At 34.9% G+C, this 25,738-nt stretch overlaps 1 protein-coding gene across 1 annotated transcript in view; it reads left to right on the plus strand.

Moving 5' to 3' along the window:
- The window catches only part of C13H14orf39 (chromosome 13 C14orf39 homolog), a 58,606-nt gene that overhangs the window by 15,789 nt on the left and 17,079 nt on the right, over positions 1–25,738 (plus strand). The window contains exons 5-12 of the mRNA XM_044230128.1: positions 6,981–7,168; positions 7,259–7,301; positions 9,234–9,354; positions 12,553–12,650; positions 14,301–14,434; positions 15,135–15,211; positions 21,011–21,096; positions 21,182–21,240. Coding sequence (XP_044086063.1) covers positions 6,981–7,168; positions 7,259–7,301; positions 9,234–9,354; positions 12,553–12,650; positions 14,301–14,434; positions 15,135–15,211; positions 21,011–21,096; positions 21,182–21,240 — 806 coding nt within the window. The remainder of the gene's footprint in view (positions 1–6,980; positions 7,169–7,258; positions 7,302–9,233; positions 9,355–12,552; positions 12,651–14,300; positions 14,435–15,134; positions 15,212–21,010; positions 21,097–21,181; positions 21,241–25,738) is intronic.

The raw sequence follows: 25,738 nt of genomic DNA on the forward strand, positions 1-25,738 counted from the left end.
CTATTTCAGATTTGTGAATTCTTTCTTTTGTATGATCAAGTCTCTTGCTGATGCTTTCTGTCATTGTATTTTTCAGCTCTAGGATTTTTTTTCTTTCTTTCTTTTTTTTTTTTTTTTAAACGATTTTGTTTATTTATTTGAGAGAGAGTAGAGCAAGCAAGAGAGAGCAAGCATGAGTGAGGGTGGGAGGCAGAGGGAAATGGAGAAGCGGACACCCTGCCAAGCAGGGAACCCGATGCAGGGCTCAATCCCAGGATCATGACATGAGCTGAAGGCAGACACTTAACTGACTGAGCCACCCGGCTACCCCTAGGATTTTTGTTTGGTTCTTTTTTATGGTTTTTATTTCTTTATTAAACTTCTCATTTTGTTAATCCATTGTTTTCCTGATTTTATTTACTGAAACAACCCAGATTAGTTGTCTGGGTTCTCTTGGAATTTATTGAATTTCTTGAAAATGATTATTTGAATTCTTTGAAAGGCAAATAGTAAATCTCTATTCCTTTGGGGTTAGTTGTTATAGCTCTATTACTTTCCTTTGGTGGTTTCATATTTGCCTGGTTCTTTGTGATATGTATAGCTCTCATTAATAATTTTGCACTTAAATGAACAAACATCGCTTTCAGTCTTTATAGATTGGTTTTGGCAGGTAAAGACCTTTTCCTATTGGTTTCTTAGACTGATGGGTTTACCTCTAGAATTGCAGTCCTGATGGGTTAAAGTTGTTTTTGAGGCTGTCTTTGTCCACATTGGGATCTGTGGTTGTTGTGCTTGTTATGAAGTGTTCAGGTAGGTACAATCCTTCTGGTCTCTGGGTGCTTGAGAATGTTTCTAGTACTTCATTCAGTTAGATAGTGCTGGGACAAAGGTCTGCTTCAGGTTCTGTAGTTGGTCTTCAGTCAGCAAGTCTATTACCAAGTATGTGGACTGCTGTGGCTCCCACTTAGGAACCTGGTAGAGCCTGCCTAGTCACTAAATGGATCTGTGGGTGGTTAGGACTGGCCCTAGACTATGGCCAGGAAGGACTGGAACTGAGCCTCTGAGATGTTCACAGGTTACATGTTCAGGTTCCACAGTCATACGTTCTGTAGTCCTGGCTCTGAAGGCACAGATAGACATATCTTCGACCAGTTCCTAGGCTAGAGTACTCCTTGACTGTAGCTGGAGGGACTGGAGCCAAGTATAGGGCCCTTTTAGGATCTCTTGGGGGTACATATAGGAGTACCTATTTTTGGGTTCCAAGGCTGGCAGTTCTGCTGATGGCTTTTGACTGTGAGAGACCTAGAACCAAGTATATGGCTCTTTAGAATCTAGTAGGGTGCAGATAAGAGAGTCTCCCACTGGGAACTAGACCCTTAGTACTGTTGAAAAACTGTGGCTGTGAGGGGGTTGGAACCAAGGATAAGGTCTTTTCAGGATCTTCAGGGGGTACAGATATAAGTATGTCCTGCTTGGGTCCCTGTGTGAACAGGACTCTTTGGTGACTGTGGCTGGGATGGGCTAGAGCCCAGTTACAGGGCCTTTTCAGAATCTGTAGTCTGAATGAGTTTGGCAGACTAATCTCCAGGGGCTCCTGGATTGCAGACATAAGGACTGGAGCTGGTTCAGGGTCACTTCAGAGTCTATAGCTGGACCAGGGTATGTATGCCTATTACCTAATACTTGGGTGGGTATGACTCCTTCTGGGTCCTTTGATGTATGGTGCTAGTAACAGACCCAAAACCAAATAGGGCTGTAGCAGAGTTCTCAGTGAGTACTGAACTGTTTATAGGTCTGTAGCCAGGACCACAGTTAATAAGTTACCCACCAGGATGTGAGCCTGCCTTCTCAAAATGACTCTCCTCAGTCTTGGACTATACTAGGATTTCACAGACTTCTACCTGGATCCCAGAGATCCCACAAACACACTTTTGTCCTTGGTTGGATGCTAAATTGTTATTTTTGTTGGGGCAGTACACATGAGGGATATTTTATTCTGTCATCTTACTGACATCACTCCAATTTTTATATTTTAATTAAAAACACACATACATGGGTGCCTGAGTGGCTCACTCGTTAAGCATCTGCCTTTGGCTCAGGTCATGATCCCAGGGTCATTGAGCCCTACTTCGGGTTCCCTGCTCAGCAGGAAGTCTGCTTCTCCTTCTTCACTCCCCCTGCTTGTATTCTCTCTCTCTCTCTCTCCCTCTCTCTGTTAAATAAATAAATTCTTAAAAAAAAAAAAACCCTACATATAGAAAATCTAGACTGTAGTGCTCTATATTTAAAGATGGGTCTTAAGAGGAGAAGGTAGGGACCAGAGTAATAGATTTGGACTTCTATGGCATTTGAAATCATAGAAATAGATGATTGCCCAGGGAAATGTATAGTGCAAAAAGAAGAGAAAGCTAGCATATGCTATCATCCTAGTATTAGGCAGAGGATGGAATTGGTAAAAGAGATTGTTACTTTGTCATTTTTAGACCTTGCATTAACGAAAAGGATTTGGAATTTGTATTATACCATAGTGTTAAAAGAAAACTAAATGTAAAAATCAAGGCTATAGGGATATAAGGATAATATAGGAAGATGAAGCCTTTGATTAGCATAGAAATTCATATTATATGGTCTTGCACAGTTGTTAAATATAGGTAAGATTAGAATTCCTAGTAGTAGTCAAGGCGTTGTAGAAATGTGATCAGTTTGAGATTCAGAGTATTCATTTAAAAAACAATTCAGTTGTTCAAAAGTGGCCCTAACTGGGTCCTCCCTGAGTTTTGGGGTGTTGAGTTCCCCGAGTAAAGGGCCTTGCAGTGAGGGCAGAATGGGCACTGCTCTTGGGAAGGTTCTGGCAGATGCCTCCTTAGCTGAAGCTTGGAACAGACTCACAGGCAGCAAAGTGAGTTAGTTCAGTGGGTGAGGTGAGGTGACGTACCCTAACCTGGGGGACCTCATAACCCAATTCAGATTACTTTCTTCCATCCTCTCTTAAAAAAAGGAAGGAAGGAGGGAAGGAGCCCAGCTCAGCTGTTTAGGATAAGCAGAGGTTTTTTCTGGTAATGAGATTTGAGAGAAATTTCTCCCCTGAGTTTTCATGAAAAGGGACTTATGTAGCATGGTAGTCAGTTACCTTCTTCAGTGGCCTCCCCAAATAAACACCATACATACATTCATACGTACACATAACTTCTCCTTAGAACATCTCTCAATGCAAGTCAAGGTTGTAAAACATTATTAAAATGCTTCTATGAGGGGCTAAATCAAAGCAGTTTAAATATGTACCTCTCTAATAGTGTTTGTTGTGGATGACTTCTCTTAGGTAGCTAAAGGTATTAAAGTGGAAACAGGTCTTTCTTAAAAAAAAAAAAAAACAACCACATAGGTTGGTTGAACTGATGACTCAATATCAGACATGTATAGAAGAAAAAAGACTCCATTTGCTGGTATCATGTGTATTGAAGGAAACAGAGGTACCAGCTTCTTGTTTCTCCTAATCTTCCATTCTAGACCTTGAAGTATTGTTGGCAACAGGTGAGATAGTCAGGCTATACTGGTCTTTGCTAAAGTTCCTGTATGGAGTATATAAGAAGAGTGGGCATGAATATATAGCATGAATAGGGTAAATGTGATATGCTAATTTCATCTGAAACTGGTGACTCAGACTCAGTTTTCTAATAGATATTTCCCTCTTCCCTGCACCATTTCCCCCAAAAGTGAGAGATTAATTAGCAAATGTATATTTAAAGGAATAAGTTTGTTTTGGGCTCAAATGTTTTACTTGATGAAAGGGGACAGAGTTTAGTATATCAAACAAATTAAAACATTCAGAAGATTCAGATCTGCTGACCAGTACAATACTGTTATCCTTAGTTTTTTTTCCTCAGTATACAGACATTTATAGAAACTGTTCTTGTTTTCTCAGCTGCTAAGATGAGATAATCAGTATAGTATCTTTAAATAAATTTCCCTGTATAGTATGTCTTGATTTAGAAAATTTACAGAATTTTGAGGGGCATAAGGACTATGTATTTTTAGAAGATTTTCAATGAATATTATTTCTTGATGGTAAGTATATGATAAGAATTGGGTAAAAAGAGGATCTAGGAATATATTTCCTGTAAAGAACCTGGATTGAACATTTTCATTGTTGTAGATTAGGATAGGCAGATTTTTTTATTATTATTAAGGGCCAAATAGTAAGTATTTTAGGCTTTATGTGTTATACAGTCTCTGCTGATATTCAGCCCTGCTGTTGTAAATGCAAGAACAGCTTTAGACGCTATGTAAATGAATTGCTGTGTTCTAATAAAACTTTGTGGATATTACAGCTTGAATTTCATATAATTTTAATGGGTCATGAGATAGTATTATTTTGATTTTTTCAATAGCTCACAGGCCATACAAAAACAGGTATAAGGTTGAATTTGGCCCATTGGTTTAAAAAAGTAAAATGAAAAGGGTTAATATCCTCTTGTAAGAATTAACTGTCCACTTAAGACTTGTGCCCAAATTGGTGACCATCCACCTCTACCTGCATTGGACTGGAGGAGCTCTTCCAAACAGTGCTGAAATTTTCTTCATAAATAGTTAAGGTATATATAAGAATGACTGTGAACCCAGAGCTCTAACACATAAAGCATGACTTCCTATTAAAATGTCAGCTTAGAGAATTGAAAGTTTAAAAAGCATAGTTACAGAGGTAGCTGAACTGGGGAAGGTAGAAATCAAAAACCTCAGGGAGGATAGAGATCAGGAAGTCATTGGAAAAATGAGGTTTTCATTTTAGTTTTGATTTGTGTTTCCCTAATGATGAGTGATGTCGAGCATCTTTTCATGTATCTGGTGGCCCTCTGTGTACGTTCTTAGGAAAAATGTCTATTCACGTGTTCTGCCGATTTTTAATTGGACTGTTGATTTTTGGATGTTCAGTTTTGCAAGTTCTTTATATATTTTGGATACTAACCCTTTATCAGATATGTCTGATTTGCAAGTATCTTCTCCCATTCCATAAGTTGCCTTTTACTTTTGTTGTTTCCTTCATTGTGCAGAAGCTTTTTATTTTGATGAAGTCCCAAATACCAACAACACAAGAAACAGCAGGGGTTGGCAAGGTTGGGAAGAAAGGGGAACCCTCTGCACTGTTGGTGGAAATGTAACCTGGTGCAACTACTCTTGAAAATGGTATAGAGGTTCCTCAGAAAGTTAAAAATAGAACTCCCCTATGATCCAGCAATTAAACTAGTAGGTATTTACTCAAAGAATACAAAAATGCTAAATTAAAGGGATACATGTACCCCAGTATTTATAGCAGCATTTTCTACAACAGCCAAATTATGGAAACAACCCAAGTATCCATCAATAGATGGAAGATAAAGAAGATGTGGTACCTATATACAATGGAATATTTCTCAGCCATAAAAAAGAAAGAAATTTTGCCATTTGCAATGACATGGATGGAGCTAGAGAGTATTATGCTAAGCAAAGAAAATCAGAAAAATATAAATACCATATGATTTCACTTATATGTGGAATTAAAGAAACAAACTAACAAAGAGGGAAAAAAGAGAGAGGGAGGCAAACCAAGAAACAGACTTTAACTATAGAGAACAAACTGATGGCTACCAGAAAGGAAAATAGCTGGGGAGATAGGTTAAGTACGCAATGGGGATTAAGGAGTCCACTTGTAAGGAGCACTGAGTGATGAATGAAATATATTTTACACTTGAAACTAGTATTACACTGTATGTTAACTAACTGGGATAAATAAAAACTTTTTTTTTTATTTTTTTTATTTTTTATTTTTTTTTCCAAATTATTTATTTTCAGAAAAACATTATTCATTATTTTTTCACCACACCCAGTGCTCCATGCAAGCCGTGCCCTCTATAATACCCACCACCTGGTACCCCAACCTCCCACCCCCCCGCCACTTCAAACCCCTCAGACTGTTTTTCAGAGTCCATAGTCTCTCATGGTTCACCTCCCCTTCCAATTTACCCAAATTCCCTACTCCTCTCTAACCCCCCTTGTCCTCCATGCTATTTGTTATGCTCCACAAATAAGTGAAACCATATGATAATTGACTCTCTCTGCTTGACTTATTTCACTCAGCATAATCTCTTCCAGTCCCGTCCTTGTTGCTACAAAAGTTGGGTATTCATCCTTTCTGATGGAGGCATAATACTCCATAGTGTATATAGACCACATCCTCCTTATCCATTCATCCATTGAAGGGCATCTTGGTTCTTTCCACAGTTTGGTGACTGTGGCCATTGCTGCTATAAACATTGGGGTACAGATGGCCCTTCTTTTCACGACATCTGTATCTTTGGGGTAAATACCCAGGAGTGCAATTGCAGGGTCATAGGGAAGCTCTATTTTTAATTTCTTGAGGAATCTCTACACTGTTCTCCAAAGAGGCTGCACCAACTTGCATTCCCACCAACAGTGTAAGAGGGTTCCCCTTTCTCCACATCCTCTCCAACACATGTTATTTCCTGTTTTGTTAATTTTGGCCATTCTAATTGGTGTAAGGTGATATCTCAATGTGGTTTTAATTTGAATCTCCCTGAGGGCTAATGATGATGAGCATTTTTTCATGTGTCTGATAGCCATTTGTATGTCTTGATAAAAGTAGGTTCTGCAGTATTAACTAAGACGAGAAATAAAAACATCACGGAGTTAGACAACTCGATCATTGGTGACCTTGAGAAGAGCAGTTTCTTTTCTTTTCTGGGAGGAGGGCAGTTCCTTTGGAATGATGGGAGTAAAATTGAAGAGGGGTAAGGAATGACTCAAGTAGAGGAGAGAAAAAGTAGAGAGTTGAAAAGTGGAATGAAGTTAAGGAAAATTTGAAAAGTAAAGAGTATTGAGGGAAACATGGATAAGTTGGTATTTGACTTGCCTTTTATGCTTAACTTTTTAGACTTTAACAGGTGACACTTAGACAGTTTTTAGATATATTCTTGTTAAATTGTCATCATTTCTTTTAATTTCAACAGAAAAATGTACCATGGTTATATATGTCAGTATAAAGATGTTTTGAAGCAGTATCAGTTAAAATACTCAGAAACACCACTTTCACAAGAGTATTATAAGAAGAAAAGAGAACATGAAGAAATTCAAAATAGAGTATTGGCATGTACTGAACAACTAAAAATAAATGAAACTATCTTTATGGAATTTCTAGGTATTAATATTTTTATCATATGTTTAAAAAACAGCATCTCGGACATGAAAAGAACAATGAATCAGACTAAAATATGATTTTGTTTTTCAGTGCCTGCTCCTTTTCCATCACTTACTAAATGGACATTGCATATGTATCCACAAAGTATTTTTACCTAGAATTTTTATTAGATAAGTATTATTTCTATAGTTTAATTGTTATTATGTTTTACTGGTAAGAATCAAATGGATTTGGGTTTTTTTTTTGTTTAATTAAAAAAATTAGAAGTTACTTTAAAGGTCATCTGGGATTGGTTTTCATATATGTGCATGTGATTAGAAGCAAGCAGTTTTAATGAGAATAAAATGGTATATATGTCTGGCTTTAAGTGGTTTATCTTAGCAACTAAACCAATGAATAAGTCATCTTTCTCTGTCTTAGCAAAGAAAGAGTTCCAGTTAAATCTGTTGATTATTACTTCTTAGGTTAGGAAGGTGGTGAGGAGGTGAGTCACAATTATCTACTCATCTATTAGAGATTGATTTGGTACCTACCTTGTGCCAGGCAGTCCTTGAGAAGTTACAGAGCTTTTTGTAAGGAGCTCACAGTTTAGTAGGGAAGATAGACACATAAATAAATAATTCTAATACAGTGGCATTTTATTAGATGATTAAGTAATTCTTAATTGGTCTAAGTCTCATCTGTTTGTCCAGGAGATCTTCCCTGATGATGAACTTAGAACTTTAATCCTCTTCCAACCTCTACAATCCTTCATGTGCTTTCCTATCAGATTATAACTCCACTGCTTGTACTAAGTCTTCTTTATCCCTGCATTCTACCTCGCTTCATTCTGCTTCATTCTAAATCATCCTTTTAACTCCTTTGTTGCTTGCTCTCTTCATGTTTAGGTTTTAGCTTATACTGTTTTTAGTTGTTTATTTGCTGCCTACCTGTGTTGTAACTTCTCAATAGGAAGAGGTAGAGGTTGGTTGATGCACGAGGCATAGCAGAAGTTTAGGAAGTTTGATGTAGGAAGGGATGAGAAATAAGATTATGTGAGAAACAAGAAGAGGTGATGGAGATAGGGAAAACTGAAGATTAGGATTTAAATACCTGTATCTAAAAATTTTAATTGATACTTTTTATGACAATATAGCATTATAAGTAATATTCATCTGAAATTTTATGTTTTAAGGCAGAGTATTTCTTACTTTGCCTTAACTCGACAGATTTTTCTCTAGGGTTCTTGTCCACTACCACTATTCCATTAATTTTAATTTTTAAGTTCTCCTAAATGATTTGTGGAGTAACTTAGGAAATTATAATAGTTAATAACTATGCAGGATGTCTGTTAACAGCTGAGAAGTTCTTGAAATTGGGCATAAATCTAGTTTAAGCATGAAGCCCAGATGGAAGATCTAGCTGTCTTCTGAGTCCGGCAGCTACACTGATGAAACTTACAGAGTAAGAAAAGGGAAATTGGATGGATTTTTATTTAATCAATCAATCAATTAATATTTTAAAAAGATTTAGTTATTCTTGAGAGAGGATGGGTAGAGGGAGAGACACTCTGCTGAGCTCAGAGCCCCACTGTGGTGCTTGATCCCATGGCCCTTGGACCTGAGCCCAAATCAAGTCAGACACCCAACTGACTGAGCCACCCAGGTGCCCCAGTTGGATTTTCAAATGTTGACTTTGGAATAAATAGTGGAAACACAAGAAGTTAAATTTGGAACTGAATTGATTATGTATTATTAGTCATGCCAGAAGACATGATGAACATGGGTAAAAAAAATAAAACAACCACCATGTGAAATATTTAAGTAAAAGAAAAACTCTAACAAATATTTTTCAGGAAGAGTTTTTAAGCTCAGTATATAACATAGGTAAGCAATAAGTTATCTTTGTCAGTTTGCCAAATGATTATATTAGTTTTACCTCTATTTTCAGATACTGTTATTAATATTGCTTATTGCCAATATGGAACATATATAAATAATGTTACATAGTATTAACTATTTCTGATATGGTACATATATTATAAATATAAAATTTACTTGCATAACATAGTTCCTTAACATAAAAGGGCTAACATGAGATTTAAGACACAAGATATTCTTAAACATGCTAGTGATTATTCCAAAAGTTCATCTGAATTGAAAAAAGAAGTAGATGAAGTGGAAATAGAAATTAATTATTTAAACCAGGTATATATTTTGTAATATGTTTCTAATATATGTATTAATGTAGAAGTATAATGCTATGTTAGTTGACAGTCTTAGAAGTGCTATTTCTAAAGAGCCTAAATATAGAGAAAGACTTAGGAAAATCTATTTACCTCTGATTACCTTTGGAGCCAATATACTAAATATGTGTTTAGGTACAGAGCGTATTTAGTTACGAGTTTTACAGAATAGTTTAATTTTCTTTGGCAGTTGAAAAAAGATTAATTAAAAACAAGACACAGCTTAATAACAGGAATTTAAAGGCACTAAAAGGGCCACAACAGTGTTGTCAAAAAAGAGAACAGGACAGTAAATTGTTTAAATAATTTAATTTTAAATATTTATGGTTTTAATCTTTATAGAACTAAGTTAGAACTAGTTTAGCCCTTAAGATGATGGTGCATGATATTTTTCTCGAATACATTTTTATTGTCCTCTACCAAAATGGCTTTCATTGACTGTTTGAGAACCCATCAAAGTCATTTCCAAATTCTGAGAAAAAAATTGAACACCTGATTTTATGGACTTTTTGTAAATTGTGTTAAAGAAGGTATATTCACTATTCATAGGTATAAGTTTCCAAATAATGTAAAATCATTTTAATAAGAAGAACAAAATAGATGCTACTTCCTTCAAAATATAGGGTAACTGTGTCTATATATAGGAAATTGATACCTACTTTGCTTCTGACCTTTTTAAAAAAGAAGATGGAAGTTCACTGAATCTAGGTTTGTTAATAGATTTGTAAGGAAAAGTTAAAGGAGTATGAATTATTTTTAATTTTGACCTTGTTTTAACAACTTTCACTAAAAGATAGCTAATGCATATTATCAAAGCCATCTATGAAAAACCCACCACAAATATCATTCTCAATGGAGAAAAACTGAAAGCTTTTCCGCTAAGGTCAGGAACACGGCAGGGATGTCCATTATCACCACTGCTATTCAACATAGTACTAGAAGTCCTAGCCTCAGCAATCAGACAACAAAAGGAAATTAAAGGCATCCAAATCGGCAAAGAAGAAGTCAAACTATCACTCTTCGCAGATGGTATGATACTATATGTGGAAAACCCAAAAGACTCCACTCCAAAACTGCAGAACTTGTACAGGAATTCAGTAAAGTGTCAGGATATAAAATCAATGCACAGAAATCAGTTGCATTTCTCTACACCAACAATAAGACAGAAGAAAGAGAAATTAAGGAGTCAATCCCATTTACAACTGCACCCAAAACTATAAGATACCTGGGAATAAACCTAACCAAAGAGGCAAAGAATCTATACTCAGAAAACTATAAAGTACTCATGAAAGAAATTGAGGAAGACACAAAGAAATGGAAAAATGTTCCATGCTCATGGATTGAAAGAACAAATATTGTGAAAATGTCTATGCTACCTAAAGCAATCTACACATTGAATGCAATCCCTATCAAAATCCCACCCATTTTTTTCAAAGAAATGGAACAAATAATCCTAAAATTTATATGGAACCAGAAAAGACCTCGAATAGACAAAGGAATATTGAAAAAGAAAGCCAAAGTTGGTGGCATCACAATTCCGGACTTCAAGCTCTATTACAAAGCTGTCATCATCAAGACAGCATGGTACTGGCACAAAAACAGACACATAGATCAATGGAACAGAATAGAGAGCCCAGAAATAGAGCTCTCAACTCTATGGTCAACTAATCTTTGACAAAGCAGGAAAGAATGTCCAATGGAAAAAAGACAGCCTCTTCAATAAATGGTGTTGGGAAAATTGGACAGCCACATGCAGAAAAATAAAATTGGACCATTTCCTTACACCACACACGAAAATAGACTCAAAATGGATGAAGGATCTCATTGTGAGAAAGGAATCCATCAAAATCCTTGAGGAGAAAACGGGCAGCAACCTCTTCAACCTCAGCCGCAGCAACATCTTCCTAGGAACATTGCCAAAGGCAAGGGAAGCAAGGGCAAAAATGAACTATTGGGATTTCATCAAGATCAAAACCTTTTGCACAGCAAAGGAAACAGTTAACAAAACCAAAAGACAACTGACAGAATGGGAGAAGATATTTGCAAATGACATATCAGATAAAGGGCTAGTGTCCAAAATCTATAAAAACTTAGCAAACTCAACACCCAAAGAACAAATAATCCAATCAAGAAATGGGCAGAAGACATGAACAGACATTTCTGCAAAGAAGACATCCAGATGGCCAGCAGACACATGAAAAAGTGCTCCACATCACTCGGCATCAGAGAAAGACAAATCAAAACCACAATGAGATACCACCTCACACCAGTCAGAATGGCTAAAATTATTAAGTCAGGAAATGACAGATGCTGGTGAGGAAGTGGAGAAAGGGGAACTCTCCTACACTGTTGGTGGGAATGCAAGCTGGTGCAGCCACTCTGGAAAACAGCATGGAGGTTCCTCAAATTGTTGAAAATAGAACTACCCTATGACCCAGCAATTGCACTACTGGGTATTTACCCTAAAGATACAAACATAGTGATCCGAAGGGGCACATGCACCCAAATGTTTATAACAGCAATGTCTACAATAGCCAAACTATGGAAAGAACCTAGATGTCCATCAACAGATGAATGGATAAAGAAGATGTGGTATATATATATACAATGCAATACTATGCAGCCATCAAAATAAATGAAATCTTGCCATTTGCAATGATGTGGATAGAACTAGAGGGTATCATGCTTAGTGAAATAAGTCGATCGGAGAAAGACAACTATCATATGATCTCCCTGATAGGAGGAAGTGGAGATGCAATGTAGGGGGTTGGGGGGTAGGAGAAGAATAACTGAAACAAGATGGGATTGGAAAGGAGACAAACCATAAGTGACTTAATCTCACAAAACAAACTGAGGGTTGCTGGGGGGAGGGAGGTTGGGAGAGGGTGGTGGGGTTATGGACATTGGGGAGGGTATGTGCTATGGTGAGTGCTGTGAAGTGTGTAAACCTGGCGATTCACAGGTCTGTACCCCTGGGGATAAAAATACATTATATGTTTATAAAAATTTTAAAAATTTAAAAAAAAGATAGCTAATGCCACAAAAACATAAACCCTGTGATTATATAGAAAAAATCATATTCATTAGTTAAGATGAAGCATATGTTCCTTATTGCTTTGCAGATAATTACTTTGTTTTGCTTTGCCATTTTTCTTTTTAGCAGATTGCAAGACTCCATGAAACTAAGAATCTTGGAGAAACTCTGGAAGAAAAAAATAAAAATATAGAAAAGATAAAGGAATTGAAAGAAAAGGATAGGTAAACTTTATTTTATATAAAGATTTTATTATTTATTTATTTGGAGAGCATGCACAAGCAGGGGGAGGGACAGAGGGAGAAGGAGAGAATCTCAAGCAGACTCCATGCTGAGCGTAGAGCCAAACCCATGGCTCAATCTCACGACCCTGAGATCATGACCTGAGCCAAGAGTTGGACGGTCAGCTGACTGAGCCACTCAGGCACCCCTAGGTAAACTTTAAAATGGGATTTTTATATGAGCAGTTATTTTGCATCTAAGCATTTGATTCTATATTTTATATTCTATGCCAAGCCACTAGTATTCACATATTTACATATATACTTTTGTGCAGGCTATTTTCTGCTTATTTCTTGAGAAATACTGATTTTACCCTTAAATATTATAGATTAACATTCAAGTATGCTTGTTATTTAGTAAGGCCAAGGATAATGTATAGAGAGAAATAAGGTAGCAGTAGCACATTTGCTGTTTTATAACCTGTCATTACACATTTCACCCAGATTTTGATGATGGGTCACCAAAAGGAGTAAAACAGAGGAACAGTTATGGAAATAGCTTTGTATTTACCTTTTTATCACCCCTGTCACCAGATTGACCAGTTCTTGTTTTGCCCCAGAGACTGAAGATGAATTAAAATGCTGCTGAATCTATGGCATCCTATGCTTCCTTGTCTTTCAACCTAATGGTGATAAAATAGACTTCAGTGGTGGAGGCATTAAAAAAAAAAGGATTGATTTTGTCTTTTATTGTGTGACAGAAAAATAGGTGTATTATAGTTGCTGTTTCTGATAAAATTTCTTTTTCTCCTTCTGCCTGTAGCCTTTTAAATTCTTCTTAAGTTCGTCTCATTAAGTTCCATTTCTATTGTCCTGATTTTTCAACACATTCCTCTCCCCAGTTAATTTCTCAGACCCCACTTCTTTGGATTTATTATTTCCTTGATTCCCCCCTCACACTTCTCATAGCCATAATAATCTGTCTTTAATTCTGTGAAGAAATTGATTAGAATTTCACTTCATTGGCAACTTTTTAATACTGTAAAAATCCTCTATATTGAGAGGAACTTACGTAACTGTTTAGTCATTTTCACCCAATTTCTATTTTGATAGTTATTATAAATAACATCATTACTTAAAGTATTTAACTATCAATAACTAAAATTATTTCTCTAACTTAGGAAAAATTCAATGAATTTTTTTTTCTTCCAGTAAAAAATTTAAAAGACGTATTTATGATTATAAATTGCTTTAGTGATTTCTGGATTCTAGTGTACTAGCTGATTTGATCCTGAATAATTATTTTTAAAGTTTGAAGTACTTTGAAATATACAGCATGCTATTTGTGGGTAAAGTTTTGGTTTTAAATTCCTTTGATATACTTAGAAATTCTTTTAAAATGATTGTTCTAAAAATTAAAGTGTGGTATACTAAGAAGGGTACTAGACTTAATCAGGAAAAGTGTGTTTTAACTGTGACACCTGTAAATAATTTAATAATATTGGGCAGATCTATCAGATTTTCTGGAGCTCAGTTTTAGTGTATGCAAAATGAATTTAAACTGTGTGTAGTATATAAATATCTCTTCTAGCTTTAAAATACATTTAAAATGCATTTTTACTTACTAAATATTTAATGTAATTCACTCTTCAGAATTTTTGAAAAAGATGAACAACCTGCACTTATATTGAATAAAACCCCTCAAAACAGTCAATTATTTCTTCCATATGAATCTCAGAAATTAGTCAGACTAATGAAGATGCATTCTTCAGAACCAAGAGTTATAGGTACAGTATCTTAATTATTTAAAAACTTAGTTTTCTTTGCAAACACATGGAAGAAATAGAAGCAATTTTTGCTATCATTAGGTGTAAGCAAGAACAGACAATACTAGAGAGCAGTAAACTAAAAAAAAAAATACCACTTTAATTCTTTTTGAGAGCAAACAAGATATGCCTTCTATGCCTAAATTTTTTTCTTTGAGAGAGAAATCACTCACAAGATATTAAAGAAAGTGTTCTGGTCTGCTTGCACAGCTGTCCCAGGAGGATGAATAATAAGAAATTTTTCATTTGGGAAGTTATCAGAATGTATAATTAAAGTGGATAGCAGATTTGTGTTAATGATATTTCTGACTTAGTCTCCTAAGATATTTGAATCATGTTTCATTTGGTGGATTTGCAGATTAGATTAACTACATTGTATCAGTTTAACCCCATTAGCTCTTCTTTTTCTTCCAGTCTTCTTTGGTTCTTCATTATAAAGATGTAATTTTGTAAGCTGGTTTTCATTTTACATTCATGCTTATTGAAATAACTGTTATATGTATGGAATTAAAACTTATGTAGAAATTTCACATTTCTATATTTTAAGTTAAATATTCATGCAACTTGATTTTTTAAATTACAAGCTTAGGTTGAATGTTGGGCATGATTTTTTATTCTATCTCTGGAAATTCATTTGAAGTTGTACAATTTAATAACCTAGATAAAAAAGAAGAAAGTTCTGTGAAGCAGGCAAAGCTTGCCAATATTGACTTTAGACAGAAAGAAAACAATGTGCAGGTAGGCATTTCTTTTTTAATAGTATAAATTAAATATTTGCTTGCATTAAATGAAACCGTGAATGTACTGCATTTGGAACATAAGTCTGTGTGTATGTGTATATATGTGTTATAAATATATTAACTCAGCCATTACTATAACTCAAGGTCTAAAAATCTTAAAACAATTTCAGAATGTCAGCCTGAATATTCACTGCATAGCCTTATTGTTGTTATTGTTGTTGTTTTTAAAGATTTTACCTATTTATTTGACAGAGGGCAACACAGCAAGAGAGGGAACACAAGCAGGGGGAGTGGGAGAGGAAGAAGCAGGCTTCCTGCTGAGCAGGGAGCCAGATGCGGGGTTTGATCACAGGACCCTGGGATCATAACCCCAGCTGAAGGCAGAGGCTCAGTCGAGCCACCTATGCACCCTAGCCTTCTCACTCTTAAAAATAGGAAAGATATTTAAAAGTACCAAGCCCTGGGGTACCTGGGTGGCTCAGTGAGTTAAGTGTCTGACTTTTGATTTTGGCTCAGGTCATGATCTCAGGATGTGAGATTGAGCCCTGCACTGGGCTCCACACTGGACATGGAACATGCTTAAGATTCTCTCTCTCTACCTCTGCTCCTCCCCGTAAGCTTGCATGCACACATACACTCTCTCTCTCTAAAAAAAAACAAACAAAAAACCAAGTCTTGTACCTAGTAGATCAAAAACATATTTCTGAAGAAGGAAAACAGAATTGGATTGAAGAGGGAAATTGTGGCCCATGACTTGTATAGAATACTCTTGCAGAAGAAATAGGTGTGGAGATAATGAGTAGGGTAATTGGTTGGGTTACTTCAGTGGGAGTTAGTTAACACCTGTTCATCTCATAACCCCTTTGCCTTTGGGCAGTCATCAGCAATGGCACGACTGTCTCCAGGTAGAAGCAGTAAGAGTTTGGGTTAGAGAGATAGGTGGTACTGTAGGAAGTTCATGATGCTTATGGAAAACAGGGAACGTACCACCCAGAAAGCTGGCTTTTGATGTGACACATCTCCATCGTCCCCCATTTTTCCTGAAAATAGTCCGTAGGGAAATTCTCAATGAAAAATATGATTGCTTTCATTAATTCATGATTAACATATACAAACAGAGGTGTAGTGGTGACCAAAGTAATTAATGAAACTTATTAATTCTAAATATGTATTAATTACAAAAACTTATAAATCTGGTACTAAATTTCAGATTAGATCAATATGGGATGAAGGTGGGAAGATAAGTGAGGGAAACAAAAATTTACCCAAGTTCTTTTTTTTTTGTTTGGGGATAGAGGTAGAGAAGAAATAATACTGATTTACTTATAAATTGTTGGAAAACAAAAAGTATGAATTCATGCATGTATATTGAACACATAAGGATATACAACATAAATGAAATGCCTTGTATAAAATTTAAAATAGGAAAAAAAGAATGAGACAAAGAAAACTTAATCAGTTCAACAAAAGGCAGGAATGGAAGATGCCATAAATAGTTTTAAACAAATCGGTAATCAGCAATTGACAGAGGTGCTTCTGTGGAATATATATATAAATACAGACATGTTCTTTTTTCCTCTTCCAAGTTTTAAAATTCCAGTTTCTTTCAGGTATACAATATAGTGATTCATCACTTACACAATACCCAGAGCTCATCACAGTTAAGAGCCCTTCATAATATCTATCGCCCATTTAACCCATTCCCCTGCCCACCTCCCCTCCAGTAACCCTCAGTTTGTTCTCTGTAATTGTAAATTTATTAAAAAATATCTTTTATGGTTTGCCCCTTTCTCTTTCCCCCCAGTGTTCATTAAATTCCATATATGAGTGAAATCATATGGTATTTGTCTTTCTCTATTTCACTTAGCTAGTACTCTTTAGCTCCATCCACATCATTGCAAATAGCAGTATTTCATTCTTTCTTACAGCTGAGTAATACTCCCATTTGTGTGTGTGTGTGTGTGTGAATATCTTCTTTATTTATTAGTCAGTGGACATTTGGACTCTTTCCATCTAGTATTATTGGTAATGCTGCTGTAAACAGAGAGGTGCATGTATGCTTTTGAATTAGTATTTTTGTATTCTTTGGGTAATACCTAGTACTGCAATTACTGGATTGTAAGGTAGTTCTATATATAACTTTTTGAGGAACCTCCATACTGTTTTCCAGAGTGGAACAGCCATATACTTTTAAAACAGAAGAGCTGAAACAATTTGACAAATGAAGAGTGAAGGTAGAAGGAAATGGGAAATATATATCAGACACATGCAAACAAAAAGCAGATGTAACAATATTATATAAAATAGAGTTCAAGACAAAAATCATTAATAAGGATAACTATATTTCATATTTTTGAAAAAGAGTAACTCACCAAGTTCTAAGAACCGTGCTGCACCATATGTAAAGTAAAAATTGATAGAATTCCAAGAAAGTATTGAATCCACAGTTTAAAAAGGATAGCTCTCTCAAAAAAAGTACTATCTTAAGTTTAGGTGTTGAGTTTGGGTACATTGTAACTACAAAACCAAATGAATGAAATAACAGCATCTTAAACAAGATCATTTCTCAGATTCATGTATGCTTTCTTTTCCTGATATTTGCAGTATTCACCAAAATTGACCATTTACTACAACTACAAGGATATTTCAACCAGTTTTAAAAAGTTGTTCTCTTTACTTACCACTATATAAAAAAAGAGAAGTTCAACAAAAAGATAAATCCTCCTCAAAAAAGTATGTAGCAGAGGAAAAAGAAATTCATACACTTTCAATTATTTGGGGGTTATAGAAGAAATCAAAATAAAACTATTTAGAATACTGTAAACCAAAACCTATGAAATATATCCAAATTGGTCCTCCAAAATTTATATTTGAAAACAAGTATATTAGAAAATAAAGATTAAAATTAGCTGAACTCTAAGTGTGAACAGCTCAATTCAAAGTGAAAAAAGCTCAACTCAAAACAGGAAAATAACAATCCAAAGAAAGTATGAATTAATAAAGAGAAAAGCAGAAATTAATTAAATTAGAAAGTTGGGTTAATCAGTATAGCCAGAAGCTAATAACTTTCAAATATCAATAAAATAAAATTGCAGCAAGTGTAAAAAAAAGAGAAGCCCCACCTCCCAAAAGGAAGAATAATAAGGGGAGAAAGTGCATATCCTTGTACATAGGGAAGAAATGTTTTCAAGGCCCTAAGAGAATACTATGCAAGACTTTATAACAATAAATTTGAAAAATTATGTGAGGGGGTTAATTTTCTAGGACAATATAAATTGTTAAGTAGACTGAAAAAGAAAGACATGAATAGAACCATAAACTAGAAGAACTGGAAACATAAGCAAAACGTAAGCAAATCTCTGTTTTGCTCTTTCCTTCCCTACTTGCCTCCTTTCTCACTCTGACACACACACACACCCCTTTCAAAACATACCGGAATCAGTTTTTCCTGTGAATTCTACCAAACCTTTAAGGACTAAATCAGAATTTCTAAACTCTGACATTATTGACATTTTAGGCGAGAGAATCCTTTTTTGTAAGGTCATCTTGTGAACTTTGAGGGGCAAATAGCACCCACACCAAAGAAAAGACAATAGAAAATGGTCTCTAGACATTGTCAGATGCTCCCTGAGAGGAAAAATTGCCAGTTGAGAGTAATCATTTTATTATTTATTATTAATAAGTAATTCTAGAGTATAGAAGAAGTTGGAAACTAGCCAATAAATTATGCATGGCTATTCCTTAGGTAGCAAGGACAAAGATAGTGAAAGAAAAAATTATACATTCATCTCAAGAATGAATATACATGTAGAAATCCAAATAAATCATTTGGAAACCTAGTTTGGCACTGTAACATTAAAAAAACAATGTATTGTGACTAAAAGTTGGTTTTCCCAAGAATTATAATGATAGCATTAGAAAAGTCTGTCAATCATATTGACACTTTATCAACAGATTAATAAAAAATTTTAAAGATTTAAAATAAAAAATCTTTTTAAACAATGTGAGAGAAACTCATACTCTTAGATATCAAAATGTTTATCATAAAATTCATTTTGAAGTGTGCATTTCAGTGGTTTTTAGTGTATTCTTTCTTCTTTTTTTTAAAGATTTTATCCATTTATTTGACAGAGAAATCACAAGTAGGCAGAGAGGCAAGCAGAGAGAGGGAGAGGCAGGCTCCCCACTGAGCAGAGAGCCCGATGTGGGCCTCGATCCCAGGACCCTGAGATCATGACCTGGGTGGAAGGCTGAGGCTTCACCAACTGAGCCTCCTAGGTGCCCCAGTTTTTAGCATATTCTAAAGGTAGTATAACCATCACCACCGTCTTAATTCCAGAATATTTACATAATCCCAGAACATTTTTTTTTTAAGGGTGGGAGAGAGAGCAAGTGAGCAGGGGCAGAGGGAGAGGGAGAGAAAGAATCATAAGCGGGCCCCATACCCAGTGCAGAGCACAATGTGGGACTCAGTCTCACAACCCTGAGATGATGACCTGAGCCAAAATCAAGAGTTGGCTGGCCACTTAATCGACTGAGCCACCCAGGCACCCTATTCCAGAACATTTTAAAATATTATCAAAATCCAATGATTATAACAGTGTGATGTAAGAAAAGACAAATTGATCAGTGGACTACATCAAAACAAAAAACTTTGCTGTGACAAAAGACACCAACAAGTTCTAGAGAATGACAGAATAGATAGGAAATTGGTATGCAGAATGTGTAATACATAAATACATAATACAAATTAATTTTTAAGATAGGCAAAAGATAAAACAGTTTACAGAGAAAGTGTCACAAAACAAGATGCTTGAATTTTGGGGTACAGGGAAATGCATATTAAACCAATGAGGTATCTGGTTTCCCCTTATCAGATTTGCAAACACTACAACATTTGATAATATCTAGTAAAGTCACCAATAATGGGAATGTAATTTGGTGTAATTACTTTGGAGGACTGGTTCATAATACTTATTAAAAATAAAAATGTAAATATTCAGCAATTTTAGTTCTTAGCATCTTACTATGAACAACTACTTAACTTGTACAAATACTTTTATAGGGAGCCCATACAAAATGTATATTGTTTAATTCATCGAAACAGTAACAACACTTATTCTTTAAGGGGCAAGGTCTTTTATGATTTAAAAGCACAATAAGATCACAGAATTCAGACCAATGGCTGTTATAATAAAAATAAATGGGATTTTTCCTATTAAAGATATTTTTATGTTGAGTCGAATAAGAAACATCAGGAACTCTTCAAAATGAGTGACTCACAGAGAATGAATGACTTGAAACAGACAATACAAACATTAGTAAAGCAGTGGCTTAGATATTGATATTAAATAAAATCTAAAGTTAAAATTGAAATATTACCTTTATCATACATACATAAAAAAATCTCAGGTTTTAATCTTTTAACCTGTTTTGCTTTTTAATGTTCAATTTAAGAGGTTATAGAAAATAGACAAATATCATTTGAGAAAATGGTTAAGATTGACTTGAATAGTCATAAATATGGGATAAAAAATTGTAAGTTTACCTTGAATGTAGAAATACTACGAAGCATAGTTGTTAAACTTGTCCAAAATACTAAATTCCTTATGAGTCTTAAAGTTTCCTAGCATTTGAATATTTTGTATATAGTGGTTTCAGTTAATGTTTATAGTTGTTCATATTCATGATGATGAGGAGAATGACAATGTTCTTGGAGAACCTTCAGTAACCATGGCAAGCAAAAAATTGTTATTGTCTGTGCAGCTGGTTCTAATACTTAATTTCTTTTGTTCAGGTACTTAATGACTTTACTCTGAATGACCATTCAAAATGCTCAAATTCTGTGGCTATTAAAAATTCTCAAAATATGATGCATTTCAGGTAACTTTTAAAATAAGAAAATATTTTAATTCTGAAATTTATCAGTTCAACAAATAATATAAAAATTTTATTTATTGTATTTTAGATTGTTAACCCCACAGAAACAATCAAATTGCAGTCAGTGGTTTGAAAAAGGAGATACAGGTATTTGCTATTTACATTTTTTCCTAAGAAATGGGAGTAACAAATTATATCCAGTTTTTATACTATTCAAATATATTATTTGGATTGTTCACATCTTTGATTAGCTGACTGTGCATGCCTGGTTTTTAAAAGCATTTTTCACTCAATATAAAATATATCATTTCATTGTAAAAGATTTGGAAAACAGGGAAAAATGCAAAAGAAACAAAGATACCATCACCCAGGTATAACTGGCACCATCCGTACTGGTAAACGTTCTTGTCCTTCTTTCCTATGTATATGTGTGTTCTTTATTTTCTCTCCCAAATTTGAAACATACTATATCTCATTTTGTAAACTTTTCTTTCTATTTGATATACTGTTTAGGATATTTTTCTATGCCATTAAATAGATTTTATTTTTAATGACTGTATCATATGCCATGGAAGGATATGCTATAATTCATTTAGCCATTACCTTAAAATATTGAATTATTTTAATTATTTAGCCATTCTTCAAAATATTAAATATTTTATTGTTTCTAGGTTAGGCTACTATATTCTTTTACATAAATCTTTTACTGTTTGGATTATTTTCTTTGAATAAAAGTGTAGAAATGTTACTGGAGATATATATATGAGTTTATTTTCTTAGACCAACTAGCTATTGGAAGATTTTAAGGGTATCATACTCTTGAAAAAAACTCTGTGTGTGTATGTAAATATATATTTGTATATGTACATGTGTATACATAATATATATAATACAGTGTATAATATAAGATATCTTATATGTACATATACATACATATTAGTAATCCAATAATGAATAACAGTTATCCCACTATATATATATTAGGCTATATAAAAGTCTTCACTTTTTCTTGTCTTTATGATGTGGATTATAGCCTTTTATTTTGAAGTTTTAAAAATGTCTCATTCTATTGAATCAGTAATAAAAAGTCTCCCAACAAACAAAATCCAGGGCCAGGTGGCTTCACAGGCAAATTTTACCAAACATTTAAAGAAGAGCTAATACCTATTCTTCTCAAACTATTTTTTCTATTCCAAAAATAGAAAAGGAAGGAGAACTTCCACATTTATTTTATGAGGCCAGCATTACCCTGATGCCAAAACCAGATAAAGACTAAAACAATAACAAAAAAACCTACAGGCCAATATCCTTAATGAACACGGATGCAGAAATTCTCCACAAAATATGAACAAACCAAATCCAGCAGTACATTGAAAGAACTGCTCACCACTGTCAAGTGGGATTTATTCCTGATAGGAATAAGGTAGATTCAGTATTCACAAATCAATCAACATGACACATCACATTAATAAAAGAAAGGATAAGAACCATATGATCCTTTCAGTAGATGGAGAAAAAGCATTTGACACAGTACAACATCCATTCATGATAAAAACGCTCAATAAAGTAGGTTTAGAGGGATCATTCCTCAACAGAATAAAGTCCATATACAAAAAACCCACGACTGAAATCATCCTCGGTGGGGAAAAACAGATCTTTTCCTTTATGATCAGGAACAAGATAGGGATGTTCACTTTTACCACTTTTATCCAACATAATACTGCAAATCCTTGCCACAGCAATCAGACAACAAAAAGAAATAAAAGGCAGGCAAATCAGCAGGGAAGAAGTAAAACTTAATCTATTTGTAGATGATATGATACTATATAGAGAAAACCTGAAATACTTCACCAAAAAACTGCTAGAACTGGTAACATGAATTCAGTAAAGTTGCAAGATACAAAGTCAATATACAGAAATCTGTTTCATTTCTATATGCCAATAATAAAGCAGCAGAAATAAATTAAAGAATAAATCCCATTTACAATTGCATAAAAAACCACAAGATACCCAGGAATAAACCTAACCAAAGAGATGAAAGACCCATACTCTGAAAATTATAAAACACTGATAAAAGAAATTGAAGATGACACAAATGGAGAAAAATTCCATGCTCATGTATTAGAAGAACAAATACTGTTAAAATATCTGTGTTACCCAAAGTAATCTACACATACGATGCAATCCCTATCAAAATATTACCATCATTTTTCACAGAGTTAGAATAAACAATCAGAAATTTTTATGGAACCACAAAGAGACTGAATAGCCAAAGCAACCTTAAAAAGCAAAGCTGGAGGCATCACAATTCTAGACGTAAGTTATATTACAAAGCTGTAGTGATAAAGATGGTATGGTACTGGCACAAAAACAGACACATAGATCAATGGAACAGCACAGGAAATCTAGAAATGGACCCACAACTATATGGTCAACTAATCTTGACAAGGTAGGAAAGACCATTCAATGGAAAGGAAACAGTCTGTTGAAGAAATGATGTTGAGAATACTGGACAACCATATGCAAAAGAATGAAATTGGACTATTTTCTTACACCATACATAAAAATAAATTCAAAATTGATGAAAGACCTAAATGTAAGACAGGAAACCATTAAAAAATCCTAGAGGAAAACACAGGCAGTAACCTCTTTGACATCGGCTCTAGCAATTTCTTACTAGATACACCTCTTGAGGCACGGGAAATAAAAGCAAAAATAAACTGTTGGGATTTCATCAAAATAAATTTTCTGCACAGCCAAGGGAACAGTCAACAAAACTGAAAGGCAACCTATGCAGTGAGAGAAGTTATTTGCAACTGATGTATCTGATAAAGGGTTAATATATAACATATGTAAAGAACTCATAAGACTCAACCCCCCAAAACAATCCAATTAAAAAATAGAAGACATGAATAGATATTTTTCCAAAGAAGACATACAGGCGCATGAAAAGATGCTCAACATCACCCATCATCAGGGAAATACAAATAAAAGTACAACAGGATATCATCTCACACCTGAGAGAATGGCTAAAATTAACAATACAGGAAACAAAAGGTTTTGGTGAAGATGTGGAGAAAGGGAAACCTTCTTACACTGTTGATAAGAATGCAAACTGGTGTAGCCACTGTGGAAAACAGTGTGAAGGTTCCTTAAAAAGTTAAAAGTAGAACTATTCTGTGATCCAGCAATTGCATTACTAACTAGGTATTTACCCAAAGGATACAAAAATACTGATTTGAAGGGGCACATGTGCCCTGATGTTGTAGCAGCAGTATGAACAATAGTCAAATTATGGAAAGAGCTCAAATGTCCGTTGATTGGTGAATGGATGAAGATGTGCGGGGTGTGTGTGTGTGTGTGCGTAATGCAATATTAGTCATAAAAAAGAATGAAATCAGCAATGTCCACAATAGCCAAACTATGGAAAGAACCTAGATGTCCATCAACAGATGAATGGATCAAGAAGATGTGGTATATATACACAATGGAATACTATGCAGCCATCAAAAGAAACGAAATCTTGCCATTTGCGACAACATGGATGGAACTAGAGCGTATCATGCTTAGCGAAATAAGTCAAGCGGAGAAAGACAACTATCATATGATCTCCCTGATATGAGGGAGTGGTGATGCAACATGGGGGCTTAAGTGGGTAGGAGAAGAATCCATGAAACAAGATGGGATAGGGAGGGAGACAAACCATAAGTGACTCTTAATCTCACGAAACAAACTGTGGGTTGCTGGGGGGAGGGGGGTTGGGAGAAGGGGGGAGGTTATGGACATTGGGGAGGGTATGTGCTTTTGGGTAAATTGGAAGGGGAGATGAACCATGAGAGACTATGGACTCTGAAAAACAGTCTGAGGGGTTTGAAGTGGCGGGGGGGTGGGAGGTTGGGGTACCAGGTGGTGGGTATTATAGAGGGCACAGCTTGCATGGAGCACTGGGTGTGGTGAAAAAATAATGAATACTGTTTTTCTGAAAATAAATAAATTGGAAAAAAAAAAAGAATGAAATCTTGCCATTTGTAACAACCTGGATGGAACTCTAGAGAGTATTATGCTAAGAAATAAATCAAAGAAAGAAAAATACCATATGATTTCACTTGTATGTGAAATTTAAGAAACAGAACAAACAGTCATGGAGGGGAAAAAGAGGCAAACCAAAAGGCAGACTCTTAACTATAGAGAACAAACTGATGGATGAGAAGAGAAGGAGGTTGGGAGTGGGTTAAATAGGTGGTGAGAATTAAGGAGTGTACTTGTGATGAGCACCAGGTGTTTTAAGTTTTGAGTCACTGAATTGCACACCTGAAACTAATATTACACTGTGTTTACTAACTGGATTTCAAATAAAAACTTTAAAAAACTGGCTCATTTTGGCAGTAGAAAAATTCTGTAAATATATGTATACTCAGAATGGTCTTAGAATAAACTATGCATCTGTTTCTCTCTCTCAATATAATAGTCAACCAACATAATGTGCTTAGTCCATGTAGATGGGTTTTCTTCATGCTGTCTTCTGGAAGAAAGAATTCTATCTTAACTGCACAGATGATTTGTTCCACCTGTTTATAATTTTCTATATATACTAAGCTGACAGAGTGTAAGACAAGAGAAGAAAGCTGATCTCTAGGAACAGTGC

Source organism: Neovison vison, chromosome 13, assembly GCF_020171115.1.
Source record: "Neovison vison isolate M4711 chromosome 13, ASM_NN_V1, whole genome shotgun sequence".
NCBI classification, from domain to species: Eukaryota; Metazoa; Chordata; class Mammalia; order Carnivora; family Mustelidae; genus Neogale; species Neogale vison.